This window comes from Paramisgurnus dabryanus, chromosome 22 (genome assembly GCF_030506205.2).
Source record: "Paramisgurnus dabryanus chromosome 22, PD_genome_1.1, whole genome shotgun sequence".
In the NCBI taxonomy this organism is placed as follows: domain Eukaryota; kingdom Metazoa; phylum Chordata; class Actinopteri; order Cypriniformes; family Cobitidae; genus Paramisgurnus; species Paramisgurnus dabryanus.
The window spans coordinates 27,867,101-27,886,706 of record NC_133358.1 but is presented as its reverse complement, the minus strand read 5'-3'; the positions used below and the strand labels follow the sequence as shown (position 1 = coordinate 27,886,706).

Sequence of the window (19,606 nt, the reverse complement as noted above, 5' to 3'; positions counted from 1 at the left end):
TAAAGCTGCTTTGAACCAATGCAATATTGTTCAAATGTGCAAAATAAATGTGACTTGACTTGATTATTAGAAATTTGGTTCATATTAGATTTTATGAACTTTGTTGCTTTATTTTATTTTCAAAATAATACCCAAAATATGTAAACTTTTTTAATACGTAAAATATATTTTAAATATATATTTTTAATGAATGCTTGTATATTTACCATTTAAATGGTGTCACTGGTGATTTTATTTTTGTAGACGTTGGTACAAGATATAAGTATAATATAATTAAACAATAAAAAAGTTGTATTATTACTATTAATAATATTATTTAAAATAAAAAGTTATGTACTGGATATTAAAAATGTAATATTTTTTTGTAAATTACATTGAATTAGCCAATAATATTAATTGTTGTGTTTCTCCAGTGCTGCAGAGGGCGGTCACGTATTGTTAGCGTTCCTCGCACGTGCTAAAAGAAGAAGTATGCTGAGATTGTTTAAACATGGCGGCCCCCATGTAAATCCTTGAGTAAACATTCGTTTAAAGAATAATCTTTATTTCTTTCTCCTGCTGTCGTTTGCAAGCACAGCAACAAGATGTTTCATTTTGCACGTTGCAGTCGATTGACACGCAACACTGTCACATCAGACAGATTGTTGTGCTCCATTAAAACAAGAGATGTTTTCATCCACTGCAAGCGGTACATGTCATATTTTATTTTTTCTCACAATGAAATTGCAGAGTAGCTATAATAAAAAAATTTTGTTAAAGTGCGTTTAATACTTGGTCATGTATATTATGTAGTTGTGTTTGGTATAGTTATTAAGGATAGAAGCTATTGCACTAAAACGTATTTGGGTAGCATAAATGCATCTTACAAATGCCTCATTACTGTATCATGGCAATACCATATTACTTTTGCAAGTATTATCTTTCACTATTTCATATCTGTTGTTATTTCAGACGTGGCCAACACACAGTACATTGGAGCGGTTCTCCAAACCCAGTCAGTGCTCCACTTCGCATCTGGAGCCAAGCCCAGAAAATTGTCCGTCTTGCATTCAGACAGCAGCCCAGGCGGTCAAATCTCTCTCTAAAATTCATATTCGGCCCAGCTGCTCTGACGGTGACTGCACGTCTGTTTAGTAGTGTAGCTCACTGCCATGCAGATGTGAATACTAATGTACAAGTTAAAGTTCAGGGTAAAGAGACTGTTCCTGAGTTCAGCTGGGCTGTTCTTTGGGAGTTCGTTCGGCCACAGCTTCTGGCCTTAATTGGAGCCATCATTGTAAGTCGAAAGCCACTGCACATTTCAATAACAGTGTTATGCTTTCTAAACTGAATGTAACATCTGTATCTGAACATGCAAAGATTGTTTTCTTTACCAATCTGTTCTGTACAGCTTGCATTTGGAGCGGCAGCCCTTAATATTCAGATTCCATTGATTTTGGGAGATTTGGTGAATGTTGTCGCTCGTCACATGAGAGAACAAGCAGGACAATATATGAGAGACATTCGTGCACCTGCCATGAAGCTTCTGGGACTGTATGCTTTACAGGTGCATTATGTGTTTGGTTTATGCATTATTATACATAAGAGTTTATTATTATTTAAATCAGACAATTTTTGATTGATAAAAATAAATAAAATTTCTTTCAGGGACTTTTGACCAGTGGCTACATCGTTCTTCTGTCCAGAGTTGGAGAAAGAGTGGCTGCTAACATGAGAAAAGCTCTCTTCACATCTTTGCTTCGGTTAGTAATAAATCTTGTGTTTGACCTGAGAAATGAATTCAGATAATATGATACACACTGTTTTAGAAGTAGGGCTAATAATAATGCGATATTCAACATGCACATTTTTATATTGATTTTAATATATTTTTTATTTATTATATTATATAAGCAACACATTTCATATTTCTGGGAAAAGAAAGCATCACAACAACTACTGAAAGTGAATGGCCATGTTTTACTGTTGCATAAAACAAATCAGACATTTTAACAATGTAAACAAACAAACAAAAATAAATAAAATAAATATCACCATTATCATGCACAGTCGCACATGCACACATATCCCTACTAAGCCTCCACAGCTTAAAATGAATATTACATGTTGGGATTTTTTTTTAAGTAATGGAAATATTTTATACATCGTCTGTCTATCAAGATCTTAATGCATTTAACCAAAATGATTGATTTGAGGATGAGAGAACCAGAAGTGTTCAAATTTAAAAAATATATCATCCCTGCATATAATTTCTATATGGCTATTTTTTTCTCTTTCCAGTGTCATTTCTTTTAATACCGAGCCCTTAAGGTGACATTGGAGTAAAAAAAAAAAGTTTAGTTTCATGTGCTCTTGCGAAACCTTCAGGTGCAGATTTTTTTTAACGTTTAAGTTTTGCGTGCTCACGTGAAACTTTCTCGTGCGCACCTGAAACTATCGCGTGTGCTCATGAAAGCGAAAAGTTTGATATAGCAAAAAATAATATAGCAATTTATCACACATCTAGACTCTTATAAGTACGGATCCCCTAAGGGGACATGAAGCAAAATGGATTCGCATGCGCACGCAATAGATTCACATGCGCAGGCGATAGACGTGAAACTAAACTTTATTTAACTTTTGCTCCATGTCCCCTTAGGGGCTCCATACTTATAAGAGTCTAGATATGTGATAAATTGCTATATCATATTTGTCATGAAATTTTTTTAATGTTGCAGACAAGATGTTGCATTTTTTGATGCAAACAAGACCGGGCAGCTGGTTAATCGCCTCACATCAGACATCCAGGAGTTCAAATCTTCCTTCAAGCTGGTCATTTCTCAGGTAAAATGTTGTGTAATTCAACATCAAGCACGTATAGAGAAAACTATGGTATTAAGCTATCTATTGCATGTTTTGTAACTGGTTGAATAAATGTGTATGTCCACATTTATGAGGAGTTTTGTGTTTTTCAGGGCTTGCGGAGTGCCACACAAACAGTGGGTTGTTTTGTCTCGCTGTACTTTATCTCTCCGAAGCTCACGGGTCTCACTGTGGTGGTCCTGCCGTGTCTTGTAGGTGCCGGTGCCCTCATTGGCTCTTTTCTTCGTAAACTGTCACGAAAAGCACAAGAGCAGGTAAAGCCATAATAATGGAAATAAAATCTTTTTAACCTCTCTGAATCTCATTAATTGATAAGAAATTCATTGAAATCCTTAACGTCTTTCAGGTTGCTAAAGCTACAGGGGTGGCAGACGAGGCTCTTGGGAACGTGCGGACTGTGAGAGCATTTGCCATGGAGGACAGAGAGCTAGAGTATGATGTTTATATTATATTTTACCATGATAGTCATTTTTTTTTATTAAGATGTATACATTATCTGAACGCTGATGCTAAATAAGCTTTCCACTGATGTATGGTTTGTTGAGATGGGTCAATAGATACAACTATTTGAAAATCTGGAATCTGAGGGTGCAAAAAATCAAAATATTGAGAAATCTGCCTTTCAAGTTGTCCAAATGAAGTCCTTAGCAACACATATTACTAATGATAAATACATTCTTGATATATTTAAGGTAGGACATTACAAAATATCTTCATGGAACATGATCTTTACTTAATATCATAATTATTTTACCATACAATGTATTGTTGGTTATTGCTACAAATATAGCCGTGCAACTTATTTTGTGGTCCAGGGTCACATTTCTCCTGTATGTGTCACAGGATGTATGCAGCTGAGGTCGAGAAATCTGCTACGATGAATGAATCATTGGGCACAGGAATCGCCGTATTTCAAGGCCTGTCTAACATCGTCCTGAACTGTAAGTGTTTATTTTTATTTTTTATTGTCATTAGGATTGGGGAACCCATTTAATGGTTTAATAAATGAACTGTTGTTGTCCTTTAACAGGTATTGTTTTAGGCACTATTTTTGCTGGCGGAACATTGATGGCCCATAATGACATGTCGCCTGGTGATCTGATGTCATTTTTAGTCGCCTCCCAAACGGTTCAAAGGTCAGAGAGGAATGCAGTAGCTGATTCAATTACAGCAACTTTTTGTCCATTTCGAAAAACATTTGTGCATAATGTAGAAATATGAAAAAGGGATTAAATGTGCAGAAAAAAGTATGAAAACACACTAAAAAAGAATGATGGCACAAAGTGTTGACAAAGTGGCTTCCCTCTTAAAATTGAAGGTGCATTTAATGTTCTTTACATCAAAGAACCGTTTTTGGTTCCACAATGAACCATTCAGTCAAAGGTTCATCAGTGAATCATTTCTGCTTTGATATCTAAAAACCTTTTTTTTTTTTTTGCCTCAAAGAACCTTTTTTGAAACAGAAATGTAGATGTTAAAGGTTCTTTATGGAACCATTTAGCCAAAAATGGTTCCCCTGTTGCATTATGAAGCACCTTTATTTTTAAGAGTGTAATTTAAAGCAAATTTAAAGTTGTTTTTCATCTTTTTTTTTGTCTGTAGATCTCTTGCCAGCATTTCAATTCTGTTTGGACAGGTGAGCTTTTTGCTATTATAAATATGACCCATATTTTGTGATTAATTGATTTTCATATACACTCTTAAAAATTAATGGAGCTGTATGTAGGTTTTTAACTGTACTAAATAAAAGAAGAACAGCGTCGCACACCTGTTAGTCCCGGATAGGTGCATGGGATAGAGAGACAATGAAAAAAAATGTTAATTACAGCGACGTTTCGATCACAATATCTTCGTATGCATGCCTGATGAAGATCTTGTGATCGAACCGTCGCTGTAATAAACATTATACTTTTGCAAGCTAATAGTGTGCGGGATACTATTTATTTTTGTACATGACTGTACTAAATAAAAAACTATAATATATTTGCAAATATTTAGAAAACATGCTAAGTTAACATATCTGTTTCTCTGAAAAACGATGGTGGAGCAGCAAGTCAATATCTTTTTGAAATGCGCCTCATCTGAAATGTCTGTTTTTGTTTTGGTCTGTCTGATCTGCCCACTGCCAATTGACCCAATAGTGTATTTCCACAGCTCGGTTGCCAGTTATCATCTTAAAAGAGGCCGCAATGCCCCATAAATGCGCAACCTCCTAAATGAGTCGCAGATTGAGGTATAAATATATCCACACGAGCGGGTTTATAATTTGCAATCAACAAAAACATTGCAAATGAAAAAAAAAATAAGCGGATAAATGTATGCTTTCCATCATCGGTTGTGTTCCTGAGTGTGAGTCTGGCAACCCGAGGGAGGGGGCAGAGAAAAACATCTCCAATATTTTGTATTTAGACTGCGGTACCAAGTTCAACCGCAATAAGTCAATGTTACATACAGCTACTTTAAGGTGCCTCATGATGCCATAAAAGAACCAGTTTGGCTTCATAAAGAACCTTTAACATGCAAAGAACCTTTCTGTTTCCAAAAAAGGTTCTTTGTGGGATATAAGGTGTTTTTTTAGATTATACAAAATTGAAAGAAACGGTTCTTGGTTCTCTTAGCAAGCAAAAAAATTTTTCTATGGCATCGCTGTGATACCGAGCCCCTAAGGTGAGGTGATATTGGAGTAAAAACTTTATTTAATTTTTGCTCCATGTCCCCTTAGGGGCTCCGTACTGTGAAGACCTTTTTGGCACCTTTATTTTTTTTAAAACCATATCAATCATTATTGTTTTGTTTCAGATGGTTCGAGGTATGAGCGCAGGAGCTCGTGTTTTTGAGTTTTTGACTTTAGAGCCGACCGTTCCACTGACGGGAGGCGGTCGGATTCCTCACATGTCTCTGACAGGAAGAGTTGACTTCATGAACATCTACTTCAGGTGAGCTGTCTTGTAGGTGTGATTTATCTGAAACGGATTACATTTTTATTAAAACATTTAAATTACATGGTTATTCTGTCTTTGCCACAGTTACCCGACAAGACCTGGCAACCAGATTCTTAAAAACTTTAGTCTGACTCTACCTCCCTGTAGAACCGTCGCTATTGTAGGAGAGTCGGGTGGAGGTAATGTTGATCTCAAACCTTTGTGTCCATGAATGCATCTATATCTTAACCACAATTGATTTTTGCTTGAGAAAAGTTATGGATCGCAACTTAATTTGAATACTCATATAATATAGGCAAATCCACTGTGGCCGCTCTATTGGAGCGCTTTTATGACCCCAGTAGTGGAGTGGTAATGCTGGATGGACTCGACATCAAAACACTGGACCCGTCCTGGCTAAGAGGACATGTCATTGGCTTTATTAGTCAGGTACACACTGTATGACGATATCTCCTTTTGAACTGTTTTCACCAGAATGTTTAGGGAAGTCCTGCCTCTAGGAGACCACGTTTGCAACGCCTATAGGCATTAATTTCATTCATGCAAGTCCAAACTACTTAAATGGGGAAAGCCAGATATGTCTAAAATCGTGTGGTTAAATCACAATTAAACAACATATTTCTGACCAACAATTAAAGCTGACATCAACTATACTATCAACTTATGCTAAAAACACTTTTTTTAAGGTTGACAAGCACCTTGTATGACTCTGTACAAAACTCCTCCCCCAGAGAACCCCAGTCTTTATCAATTGATGATTGGTTAATTTAACTGAAAGGCGGGACATCTGTGTCCAGAGCGGCCATTTTGAGCATTGCATCATCCCCTATTCATAGTGATATGATTCCTGAATATTATTATGTCCAATATCTTTGTCTATGCTGTCACAGGAGCCTGTTCTTTTCGGCACATCAGTAATGGAAAATATCAGGTTCGGAAAGCCCAATGCTACAGACGCTGAGGTCATAGCTAGTGCCAAACAAGCCAATGCTCATAATTTCATCACAGGCTTCACAGATGGATACAACACAGTGGTTGGTTAGTGCTGTTACATTGAACAAACTATATGTAAGGGGGAAACTGCACAACATGTCAGCCCACAAGGCTATTAATGAGTTTATTTATGTTTTGGGTATATCAGATTAAATTCCAAACTTCTGGTCCTCTTTCTCTTCAATGATTTCTTGGCATCTCTCATTGTCCTGTTTAATAAAGCCATGAATGCAAAAATAAGGATTAATAAACAAAACAAAATGCATAAGTAAAACCTCAAAGGAGGTTTTGTATCTGCGACTAACCCTTTAGGTGAACGTGGAGTGACTCTCTCTGGAGGTCAGAAGCAGCGGATTGCCATCGCTCGGGCCTTGATCAAAAACCCCAGCGTTCTGATTCTGGATGAAGCCACCAGCGCTCTGGATGCAGAGTCGGAGCGGGTGGTTCAGGAGGCTTTGGACAGGGCCACATCGGGTCGCACCGTTCTGATTATCGCTCACCGCCTCAGCACCATTCAAGGGGCCGATCTCATCTGCGTCATGAGCAACGGACGTATCGTTGAGGTCAGGGAGAAATGTACAAATGTAAATGTGTAGTGAACGTAAAGCCTGCATTTACATTAATTTTACTGTTTGTTTTTAAAGGCTGGAACGCACCTGGATTTATTGAGCAAAGGAGGACTGTATGCCGAGCTTATAAAGAGACAACGGTCCAGTGGTCAAAAATGAGATGTGGTTTGTGCTCAGATCAGCCTGACATTTTGGGTTACGGTGCTATTCAAAGAATTATGAGAAATTACTGAACAAATGCAAATTACACATAAAATGCCATTTGATTCTCTGTCATAGTGAATGAGGTTTATATGGAAAATATATTGTGTTTTTTGAGTCTGATATGTCAGAGATGTATATAAGCAGAATTTAAATGCTTTTACATTATGTTTTAATCTCTCAAACCCTAGACTGTAGGTATTTAATTTTTTTTTATTAAAGGTTCGATTAGAATTAAATGTATTTTAATTTATAATTTATATTATTAATTGAGACCACTGTGATGCTCGTCTTACATGAAAATTGAGGTAATAAATACTATGTAAAATATACTTTAATTGTTGGTTAAATTGTGTGTATATGTATGTTAATGTGTATATGTATATTGTATATGTGTGTGTGTGGGGGGGGGGGTTGGTCTATGTGGTTTACGGGGACATGAATAGTGTATAATGACATGTTTATTATGCTATAAAGGTGGTTTACGGGGACACAGAGAGTGTCCCCATAAACGGAAAAGCTAATAAAAACATACTAAATGGTAGTTTTTCATAGATTAAAGACTAACAACAGGTTTTTGTGACATTGGGGTTAGGGACTGGGGTAGGTAAGGGGAATAGAATATAACAGTTTGGACAGTATAAAATGCATTGCGTCTATGGAGATGTCCCCGTAAACCACATTCACCAACATGTGTGTGTGTGTGTGTGTGTGTGTGTGTGTGTGTGTGTGTGTGTGTGTGTGTGTGTGTGTGTGTGTGTGTGTGTGTGTGTGTATACAGTATAGTAATTATATATTATACTATACTGTTTTAAAAAATTGTAATTTAACAGTATTGTAATGATAGTTAATAATAAATAAGTAAACAGAAATGTCAAAAAGTAGAGGAAAAAATATAGCAATGTTAATTAATAAATAAACTAACATTAAGAAGCAGAGGAAAGCAAACTAAAAGTCATTAATGTAAAAAAAAGATTACAAAACATTATAGTGTTTATAATCAAATATCTTTATAGATAAAGAATGATAGTGTATAGAACGATAAATATCACAAATCGAGGGTTTAACTTAATGGGAAGTACAAGTATTAATTTGCCGAATCAATGTAAATTACGTGCCTAAATACGGTGACTTTTATTTTGAAATGTGTCTCCGTAAGTCGCCATCTTGAAGCTCTCTTGATGTTGCGTACTACGCCCCTTGTTGATAAAAAACGACAGTAATCTGTATCTGTACATTTTTAAAGCTCTGTTTAATTATTTTGGATCATACGCAGCGCGGGCGCTTTATTTAAAAGCTGCTGTAATTGGCTGCGACCATGCAAAAGTATGAGAAGCTGGAGAAGATAGGAGAAGGTGAGTCAATGGATTGTCTGGCCTGGATCACTGTGTATGAATTGGAGAATTATTTATGGACTACTAACTTTATTAAAGATTATAATGAAGCTTAACGGCGTCTGCTGTAAATGTTTCGTTCGTGAGCATGTGTTGAAATGAAAGTAAGTTACAACGTAACGTTAAATTAGACTAAGTTACTGAGATACTGAGCTGGAGATGATGCACCTGGTGTTAAGTTAAATAAATCACAGTATCATTTGACGCTTCTTAAATCACTTATTATTCAGGCACACAGAACTGTAGTATTTTTTTGTTTAACAGATCACTCACTTTAGCTTAATTAGCGAGCTTTCCCATGGTTTACTACCGGTTAATGCTTATAACAGTTTCTTATGTGACATAAAATGTGCTTCCGACAGAGGGCGCGTTAAGATCTCAGGAGTTTTGTTTTATTAAGCAAACTAGACAGTGTTAATATAAAAAAATTGTTAATATAATTAGATTGGTACCTGACATGCAAATAAAAATTCGCCCAGTGATCTCGGTTTTAATTTTTTTAAGCAATCCACAAAAATAAACCGCTGTGATTGGTCCATATGACTGGCGCTGAGAAAAATAACAGGTGGCACGTGAAATCCCGGTGTATGACTGGACAATAAATTACAATATCATTTACAAATAAGTATGAAAATACTTTGACACTTTAAGTGTAGTACTATGATATGCCATTACATTTAAAACACATTTAAAGGGACATTCCACTTTTTTTGAAAATATGCTAATTTTCCAGCTCCCCTAGAGTTAAACGTTTGATTTTTACCGTTTTGGAATCCATTCAGCCGATATCCAGGTCTGGTGCTAGCACTTTTAGTATAGCTTAGCATAATCCATTGAATCTGATTAGACCATTAGCATTGCGCTCAAAAATAACCAGAAGGTTTCGATAAGGACTTTTCTGCCATACGCAGCGCCTGAAAATAGTCCGTTTGGTAACTTTCAATAGCAGGGGACTATTTTCGGGCACTGCGTAATATCATTGCGCCTCCTGCAGCTATGTTACGCCAGCAAAGTCCTTGATTATTACGCCAGAATGAGAGTATAGTTCCTAGCCATATCGGCCTAGAAAATCACAACTTTTTATTTTCCGTCAGTCTTAATACACAATGTAATTACAGAAGAGTCAAGTTTTAAATAGGAAAAATATCAAAACGTTTTGGATATTTTTAAGCGCGATGCTAATGGTCTAATCAGATTCAATGTATTGTGCTAAGCTATGCTAAAAGTGGTTCCGCTAGACCCTGAGATCAGCTAAATGGATTCCAAAACTGTAAAAATCAAATGTTTATCTATGGGGGAGCTGGAAAATTAGCATATTTTCAAAAAAAGTGGAGTGTCCCTTTAAATGGTACTATAGGAATAAATCAAATTAATTATTTAGATCCATTTTACCTGACCAATTAGAAATAACGTACAGATCAGTAATCAAACACCACCCATTTAAAGACATTTTGTTTGTGTTGTTTACATTTTAATATTTCTATTATGAAGACCTATTCCATGCTAAAACAAACATAGTTTTATGATTTTAGCAAGTATAGTTATTAACTTTATAGTATAGTTTATACATTTATTGGTTTTCTTGTGTTTATATTTATCTGTTTGCTTTTTTGCATTTGTATCCTGTCATTAGGTACCTATGGGACTGTTTTCAAAGCTAAAAACAGGGAAACACATGAAATAGTGGCCCTCAAAAGAGTCAGACTGGATGATGATGATGAGGTAATGACAGACTGCTTTTGTCATAGAAAGTACAAACGTGTCAAAATAAAAGTTTTAAAATGTCAAAATAATTATAAATCCTGTTACAGGGGGTACCAAGTTCAGCTTTACGAGAAATTTGTCTCCTGAAGGAGCTGAAACATAAAAACATTGTAAGGTATGTCTGTTTGTTTTAATTTGAGTTTAATGTAAATTATGAGTAATAAGTAAATTTGTCATATATATTAAATGTAGAATACATGTAAAGTAATTATAAATATTTATAATTTATTTAATTGAGCTTTTTTTTAAGCAGGATAGATTTGTTTACTAATAATTTGTAGTTTTTTCTGTTTTAATTCCATGCATTTTTGAAGTCTTCATGTAGTTTAATTGGTAGATGGGTTTAATCCCCAGGAAACATCCATTTAAATAAAAGCCTCTGGCAAATGCATAATGTAAAAAAATTGAAATGAATGTTAAAATATTTTGAACATTTTAATGATGCTACTTGTTGTTGTTGTTGTAGGTTGCATGATGTCCTTCACAGTGATAAGAAGCTCACGTTAGTGTTTGAGTATTGTGATCAGGTAAGAGCCGATTTCACGGTCATGTGGATATCTGTACAGTTGCTTTAAGTTATGATTAACCCTGAAAGCAACCAGCCTGCTGTTTTGACTCATTAAACTAATACATCCAAATTTACCTGTGTACCTAACCAACCATGTTTAACGTTTAACAGGATTTGAAGAAATACTTCGACAGCTGTAATGGGGACTTAGATCCAGAGATTGTTAAGGTTTGAGGCACATTTATCAAAAGTTTCTAAACCTGATGCCATTTGAGATGTTACTAATCTATATGTCTGTTCTTTCAGTCCTTCATGTACCAGTTATTAAAGGGGCTTGCGTTCTGCCACAGTCGAAATGTTCTCCACCGGGACCTTAAACCACAAAATCTGCTTATCAACAGAGTAAGAACATGAACGAATGTATATTTGAAAAGTTCTTTTTAGGCTCCAGATAAAACTTTTAACTACAGGTGAACGAACTACTTACTATTAGTTGCATGTAGTGTTGTACGTCAACATAAAACGTAGTATAATCTAAAATATCTGGCTATGAATAAAAGTAAAATATGTTTTAAACCATTGTTCCGTTTATATGATGCTGTGGTTCAGTGAATAACAAATATAATTGTTGTGTTGTTATCAGAATGGTGAACTAAAGTTAGCTGACTTTGGCTTGGCCAGAGCGTTCGGTATCCCTGTACGATGTTATTCTGCTGAGGTGAGTACACAACAGGAGTTTAAAAAAACTGTGCTGTGTATTATTTGGTGTTTTAGTAGATGTTAATGTGTTACAGGTGGTGACGTTGTGGTACAGACCACCAGATGTGCTGTTTGGTGCTAAGCTTTATTCTACATCGATTGACATGTGGTCTGCCGGCTGTATTTTTGCAGGTATGAAGATTCACCTGTATAGCTCTGGAGCTTAAAAGTCATGGGATACAAATAAATATATACTTTGTTATGCGCTGCAAGTTGCTTTGGATAAAAGTGTCTGCCAAAATGTGTAAATGTGAAATCAATTAATATCTTAATTGTTTATGATGGTATTTGACAATATTTTATTTCTTTTGCTTTCAGAACTTGCGAATGCAGGACGTCCTTTATTTCCCGGTAATGATGTGGATGACCAGTTAAAGAGGATCTTTAGATATCCTTTACATTGAGTTGTAAATATAATAATGACTTTAATGGGTTAGTAATGCATGTACTATAATATGTGCACTAAGAATGTGTTTATAATGTTTATTAGTTAATGGTTTTCTTTAACAAACTGGCACGTTATTGGGAACGCCGACAGAAGAACAGTGGCAAACTATGAATAAACTTCCAGATTATAAGGTATATTAAAATTGAGGTCCCGCTTATTAAAAAGGACATTTCACAAGACTTTTTTTAAGATGTCAAATAAATCTTTGGTGTCCCCAGAGTACGAATGTGAAGTTTTAGCTCAAAATTCCATATAGATAATTTATTATAACATTGCCACATTAAAGGTGTGAGCAAAAATGAGCCATTTTTGGGTGTGTCCTTTAAAATGCAAATGAGCTGATCTCTGCACTAAATGGCAGTGCTGTGGTTGGATAGTGCAGATTAATGGGCGGTATTATCCCCTTCTGACATCACAAAGGGAGGCAAATTTCAATGACCGATTTTTTTCACATGCTTGCAAAGAATGGTTTACCAAAACTAAGTTACTGGGTTGATCTTCACATTTTCTAGATTGATAGAAGCTCTGGGGACCCAATTATAGCACTTAAAAAGTCAGATTTTCAAGATATGTCTCATTTAATTCCAGATCGATCTTGCAATGAGCAATACAGATAATGTTTTTAATTTATTATTCTCGTATTTGCAATTTAAAGCAGTCATTCATTTGTGCTGGGAGGTTTACAATATGTTACTTATATATTTGAAAACTCTTGTATCCCAAAGATCACAGAAAGTGGGATTTCTCATAATTTGACCCCTTTAATTAGACATATTGCATTTTTTTCAAGAACAATAAAAACTTTTCTCTTTTTTTTATTTTAATAATTTTGTAGCCGTATCCAATGTACCCCGCCACTACATCACTCGTAAACGTTGTCCCGAAACTCAGCAGTACAGGCAGAGATCTACTACAGGTACAAAATGCTATATATTGTAAAGAAATAAGGAGTAAATGATTTATTATTTCTATGATTATTGTTTGGTTTAATGTTGATTTTAAAAAAAAATTCTGTGTTTGCTCTCTGCAGAATCTTTTGAAATGTAATCCAGTACAGCGAATCTCCGCAGAGGAAGCCCTACAGCACCCGTACTTTGCTGATTTTTGCCCACCCTAAATTTGAGACCTACAAAGCTTCCTTTAGAAGTGTGGATGGGGCCGGTCTTAACCCCTTCCCAACTCATTCAGCTTTTAGTTAGTTACACCTGCTATGGCAGGATACAAAGACTTTGACACAATTTTGTCATCCACATGCACTGCAGTATATATGGGTCTGATTATGATAGCAGTACTGTAGTGTAGGGCTGTTATTGTAGATACATTTTCCAGAAAAGGACATTTGTCATGTAAGTTTAGTCTTGATGATGTTTTAAAAGATGCTGATCATCAACATTTCTTCTGTAATTCGGGCCCTACAAGATTAATTGAGTTGCCAAATGTGCTTGACGGGTCTTTAATGGTTTACAAAGAATCTGCCGTGAGGGTTAAAGGCAGTGCTTATTTCTTATTTAATTTTTCATATGAGCAGTGTAATTTAATAAGGTACAGTGCACATGATTTATCTTACGTTCCGTAGTATTTAAGAATAGGTGTTTTTCAACGGTTTATGTGTTACACATTTATTAAGAACAGAAAAAAGGCTGAAAACCTTTATTGTGTGACTGTCATTGTACAATTTTGAATTACAGCGCAGCATTGGTTCTAGCATTTTAAACTTTTTTTTAAATGATCAAACAGTTGTAAAGGAACCTAAAAGTGTTGTAGAACAAAAAGTGTTCGTTTTTCAGGCTGTTCCCCTCTGTGTTGGATGCTTAAAACTTTAGTGCACCAACAGCTGGAGTAATATCTATGTCTGTACGGGATTATATAATTGTGGGTACATTTGGTGTCCAAAGTCATATTTTATAATATATAATATTTTTAAATTCTTATTAAGATAAAAATCATAATTTCCTGTTGTCCGAATTAGTCAGTGGTAACCCTGCTACTGTCAACTCTTGTTATTAGGACATCATCTGTTATTATTACTCTGTTATTCGGACAACAGGAAATCATGCTTTTCGGGTATATTAGACACTTTTTAAAGAAAATATAATATTGTTATGCTCTGTAAAATTTTGTGATCAATAACAATGAGTACCAAATAATTAAAATAATTAAAAATATAACCATTTGGACACCTAATGTTTATGCAATTACAAAATCACCCCTGAATAACACCTGAAACATTAAAAATCCATAAAGAGTGTATGAAAATGCATGACGGTATATTGTCATAATTTCATGTTACGTTGCATTTGTGTGTCCATTACGAGATTCAGACTTTTCTCTCCTTATTTTCCCTCTTGATTGCTTTTTCCTACTCGGCTTTAGTTAATATTTAATAAGAGCACAATATAAGTCACAGTTTTAGTGATCGTTTTTGTTATTAATTTGATAAAGTTCAGTATTTATGTGAAAGCTCTATAGTTAGATTTAAGATTATGCCGTTTTTTTAGTTTCTATTAACACTGTTTGAAAATGATTTAATTTATTCATATATATAAAACTTAGTTGACTCAGTTAGGGGACCATTCTGGTTATTGAAAGAAATCTCTGACAATTTTTTTTAAATATGCCATTTTCTTTTAATAATAATAAAAGTTGCTACATGGTCAAGTCAGTACTTATAGGATATTGAAATGAGCATCAGGTAGAAAGTAAAAACAACTTTATTCATTATTTTATGATAATGTAACATAACTTGGTGTATACCCTGAAAAGATGACGTTTTTTATTTAAAAAAGAAACTTTCTGTGGCATACTTTATCATTGTCTGCAAATAATGTGTAAAACTGTTTAAACTTGACAGTGCACCGGTTCATTAAAATGTTTTCTTTAAAGGAGAAGTCTTATAAATGTCTTGTTTAAACTTTGCATGAAGTAACACTTGATGTAATGTGCAGTGGTTAATATTTAGATTGATTGTCGTCATGTTTTTGCCCTTGTTTGTTTAAAGATTACAGTAGTGCAGTGTGTTGGTGTTTTCCAATGCAACCGCTCGCACTAATTGGATGTCCTTTTTCCAGGTGTGTAGGCTATTTATTTAATTTTTAACTTTTGACACCATACTAACAGGGTGTGAATAGATTATTTACTAATGTTGCAATGAAAAAAACAGCAGTGAATACGGAGTTCAAACGTTTCTGTTATTTGATCAAGTCTTTCAGATTTAGAGGTGCATGCTTAAATATTTAAAAAAAATTTGTAGGCAAAAATATAATTCTGCACACATAATGTATTGGTACAAAAATAAGAATTTATTTTAGATTCATCTTCAAGTGCATTCACATGTCAAATTAAAACCCCTGAAGTGCTGATTTACTGTGAAAAAAGGTACAAAACTGTACTTTTCTGTCACTGGGGTGGTACCCTTGTATACCTTTATGGGTATACAACACATTGAAATGTTTTACCTTTTGGGGTACAATATTATAGGACCTATTGTGTACCTTATGGAAGCAATTTTGTAGCAGTTAAATTTTAGGGGTACACAATCCTTAGGTACAGTTATGTTCCCAAAAAGGTACAACATTGTATTACATTTTAAATACCTGTAAAGGTAAAAAAACTGAAACTTGGGGTACCACCCCAGCAAGTTCGTAGAAGAACCATTTCTTTCTTACTTTTTTTTATAGAACCATGCAGCTTAAGAAAAATGTTTGCTTGTTTTTCAGAGTTCATTGAATACATTTTTTATCAAATGCTGCTTTTTAAAAAAAAAAAAAAAAAATGCATGTATCAATATTTGCATTTTTTTCCAACCCACATTGAGCGAGTATATAACAGAGGTCTAGTTATTGTTCTGCCCAGGTAAATCCAATAGAGACAGAAGTTTGTTTGGACAAAAGTGAACATGGCAAGAGTATTGCTGATGCTTTGTCTGTTTGTGGTTTCTACATGGGTGAGTGACTGTATTTAATATGACTTCTTAGTTTTAATATCAAATCAAAATGTATAAGTTTATCATGACATTTTTATATAATGTAACGATGTCTTATTTCTTCCTTTTTGTTAGATTAAACCAGTTGTGTCAGGTAAAATTGAGCCCTTTTTTTACAAATGGCTGAATTTATTAAAAAATTGCATTCCAACTTTTGGAATTAGCTTTTATAACATATTTGCCATTTATATTTCTAAATTGCTAAATTAAATTTTTAACTAATCAAATTAACATTTCAACTTACTATTTAAAATCTTGACTATAGCCTACATTAAAATCATATTAATTTGTTAATTTACAGTAAAACTAAAACTTAAGTAAATAATTTTGATGTGTTTATATATAATAGCATGGGTTATTTTTAAACCATAATGTGTAAATATTGGGTAAAATGGGTAAAACTTACCCTTACCCTTACTAAGGTTGTTGTTTGCAACCATAATAACCCAGCAGTTGGGTTAAAACAACTCAGCATTGGGTCAATTTTAACCCAGCAATGTGTTTTGTCCAATATTTACTCACATGGCTTAAAAATGTATGTCAACTATATACTAGTAAAAATAGTTCAATTGACTTGCATAACCAATTTGATTAAACTTGCATGCAGCACTGAAGCATTTTATTTATAGTGAACAGTAAAAGGTTAAATATTTTGATAAGTCACTGTAATGTAAAAACATACGATGCCTTGAATTATTGATCACATCATTTTTTGCATTGTAATCTCTTTCATATATTTATGTGCTGTCAATTTTTTTGTAGTCCTAAATGTGCAGAATGTTTCTGTGGCAGTGAGATCTGAGACCGAGTTGACTTTAAATTGGTGTAAGGACAACAGAAACTACAGATATATATATTGAGTGGCAAAAATGAATCAATTCAATTCAGTTATCAGATTGATTCAGATGAAGGCGATGTGGTTACACACACACAGTTTGATATACTAAATAAACATTAATGCACATTCCATGCTTCTAATGAGTGTCAAATAATCAAAACAATCTTCATTCTGTCTTTTAGTTTCTAACAATAATGTAAGTTATTTGTTCATTATTTCTTTCAGATCTGGCTAATGTTGAAAGTGTCTCTGTGTCAGATCGCACAGAGAATGAAGTAACACTGGAATGGAGTAAAGTGCACAACATCAGCAGTTATGTGCTTAGGTTTGATGATATGGAAATGTTCATCAATGGATCTGATAATGTTTCTGTAGTCAGACATACACTTTCTTCTCTCTCTCCTGGGAGAATTTACTCCTATTCACTCCACACTGTGTCTGATTCAAGACAGAGCTATGGATACCATTCCTATGCATTTACGGGTGAGGTTTATATGATTATTTTAAATGCAGTGAAAAACAGTAATTCGATCTGATTATTTATCTTTTTCATTTCTCAATTTTTCTTCCAGCTCCAGTAAATGTTGACAATGTGACTATACAATATCAAGATGATGTAAATGTAGTGCTGAAGTTCAGCGACACAAATGTTTTGAACAGAAACAGACATTATTACATTCTGAAATATGGAGCAATTGAGACTTACATAGGCAGACGTAATGATGCTGTGTATCCTTATTTTGGGTTTCATCATCATGATCCCTATTTTAATCGTCATTATGATCCTTTTTTTAATCATCAATATGAAGACACATATAAAGTTACATCTCTCTCACCTGGAACTAAATATAACTTTACTCTCTACTCTGTGTTTTACGGCATGAAAAGCCGTGGATATAACATCTCTGCTGAGACCAGTAAGTCAAAAATATAATACATTTGTGTAGTGCTTTAGACCATGTGCTTAGATTGTCAAAATAGGGCCCTTGGTGTTTATTGTTGAAAATTTTACTTTGAAAATTGGTTGTGACTGTATAGAATACTTATTCATGTTTTGCAAATCAAAAAATCTAAATATTATGTGCACACACATTTTTTCCAGCTCCGGCAAAAGTCACTTGCCTTCACTGTGAATATTCTTGGTTGGGAAGTGTTGTAACTCTGGTTTGGGATGCACCGCATGGATTGTGGTCTGAATTTGAGGTCCAGGTGAATGAAGGAAATCCAAAACATGTAAATATCACAAGATATCAGATTGATGATGTGCTGTCATCTGTGCAATATGAGATCAGTGTTACATCACTCTCTGAAAAATTAAGAAGTGACCCAGTGTCAGTCGTGTGTCAAACCAATGCATCAGGTAATTTTCATGCTGTAGTAGACTCTTAAAAAAAGGTTATAAAGATCTGTTTATCATTTAGTAAATGTCTTACATATTTTTGATGCCAGAAACTTACATTAGCTGTATGTGACCCTGCTGTGAAATCCCGGTTAAAGTCTCATAAATTAATAAGGAGATTTGAAGCATCCAAGTTTGATTTTGATCATTCATTTCAGTCTTTGAAATGACCTTATTAAAGATATCAAGGCTATATTCACAGAATGTTCTTTACATTATGTAGGATGATTTTAAAACAATAAATCACTAAAAATGACTTTAGCTGGGTTTTTAACAGACGGCATCACATTTTCCCTTTATTTTATTTTCTCAAGGTGCAATAGCAGGATCCATGTTTACTGTTTTCTTTGTAATCCTTCTTGTTTCTGTTGGAGTTTTCTGTATACACAAAAAATTTGACCTCAGAAGGTTAGTAAACTTTAGTAAACTTCTGTGTGCTTCAGTTAATCAACAGAATAACATTTTTAATGTCTAGTTTTACAGAAACACTGACAGAAATAAAATGATCCCTTGCTATCACCGGTACCTTTTTAAAAAAAAGTCCTAAAATTACACATTAGCATTCATTTCGAACCAAAGTTTAGATTGAAGGTACTTATATGAAGGTGTGCTTTTCTAAAGGATACCACCCCTGTGAAAGCTACAGTATAGGGACCATTTTTTCTCTCTGACAGTACTGTTTGTTTTCTTAAGTAAATGATGCATTTAGGAATCATTTTAAAGAAATCTCCTTTGGTGGACTATTTCTTTCTTCATATTTTCACAGATGTTTTTTTGGAAAACCAGGAAATGTAAAAAAGACTCCTAATCTGCCAATGGATCTGATCTATGTAAACACATCCACTCACAACACACAAGAAAATCAGGATTCAAGTGTGAAATCCGAGAATAAAGACATCAGCGAGGAGAACCATCCCTATGAAGTCCTAAATTTAAACATATAAATG

General features: G+C 34.4%; 2 protein-coding genes across 2 annotated transcripts; both read left to right on the top strand.

Annotated features, from left to right (window-relative positions):
- Window positions 1-473: 473 nt before the first annotated feature.
- On the top strand, window positions 474-7,872 carry abcb8 (ATP-binding cassette, sub-family B (MDR/TAP), member 8). The gene is made up of 16 exons (XM_065258590.2): window positions 474-688; window positions 952-1,276; window positions 1,391-1,546; window positions 1,648-1,742; window positions 2,718-2,823; window positions 2,955-3,116; window positions 3,209-3,294; window positions 3,706-3,803; window positions 3,893-3,998; window positions 4,465-4,498; window positions 5,662-5,798; window positions 5,889-5,983; window positions 6,100-6,233; window positions 6,695-6,842; window positions 7,110-7,360; window positions 7,442-7,872. The coding sequence occupies exons 1-16, from the start codon at window positions 585-587 to the stop codon at window positions 7,523-7,525; spliced, it is 2,121 nt and encodes a 706-aa protein (XP_065114662.1). The 5' UTR covers window positions 474-584; the 3' UTR covers window positions 7,526-7,872.
- An 849-nt stretch (window positions 7,873-8,721) lies between these two features.
- On the top strand, window positions 8,722-15,322 carry cdk5 (cyclin dependent kinase 5). The gene is made up of 12 exons (XM_065258589.2): window positions 8,722-8,922; window positions 10,595-10,683; window positions 10,773-10,840; window positions 11,192-11,252; window positions 11,405-11,461; window positions 11,540-11,635; window positions 11,877-11,951; window positions 12,028-12,124; window positions 12,311-12,380; window positions 12,511-12,571; window positions 13,276-13,356; window positions 13,471-15,322. Exons 1-12 carry the CDS (start codon window positions 8,886-8,888, stop codon window positions 13,555-13,557), a joined length of 879 nt encoding a protein of 292 aa, XP_065114661.1. The 5' UTR covers window positions 8,722-8,885; the 3' UTR covers window positions 13,558-15,322.
- The last annotated feature ends 4,284 nt before the right edge of the window (window positions 15,323-19,606 follow it).

Coding starts and splice junctions, on each gene's coding strand:
- abcb8 (XM_065258590.2), top strand. CDS start 585: ATGTTTCATTTTGCACGTTGCAGTCGATTGACACGCAACACTGTCACA. Junction 5,984..6,099: donor TGTAGGAGAGTCGGGTGGAG/GTAATGTTGATC, acceptor CATATAATATAG/GCAAATCCACTGTGGCCGCT. Junction 6,843..7,109: donor TGGATACAACACAGTGGTTG/GTTAGTGCTGTT, acceptor CTAACCCTTTAG/GTGAACGTGGAGTGACTCTC.
- cdk5 (XM_065258589.2), top strand. CDS start 8,886: ATGCAAAAGTATGAGAAGCTGGAGAAGATAGGAGAAG. Junction 10,684..10,772: donor GACTGGATGATGATGATGAG/GTAATGACAGAC, acceptor ATCCTGTTACAG/GGGGTACCAAGTTCAGCTTT. Junction 11,462..11,539: donor TAGATCCAGAGATTGTTAAG/GTTTGAGGCACA, acceptor CTGTTCTTTCAG/TCCTTCATGTACCAGTTATT.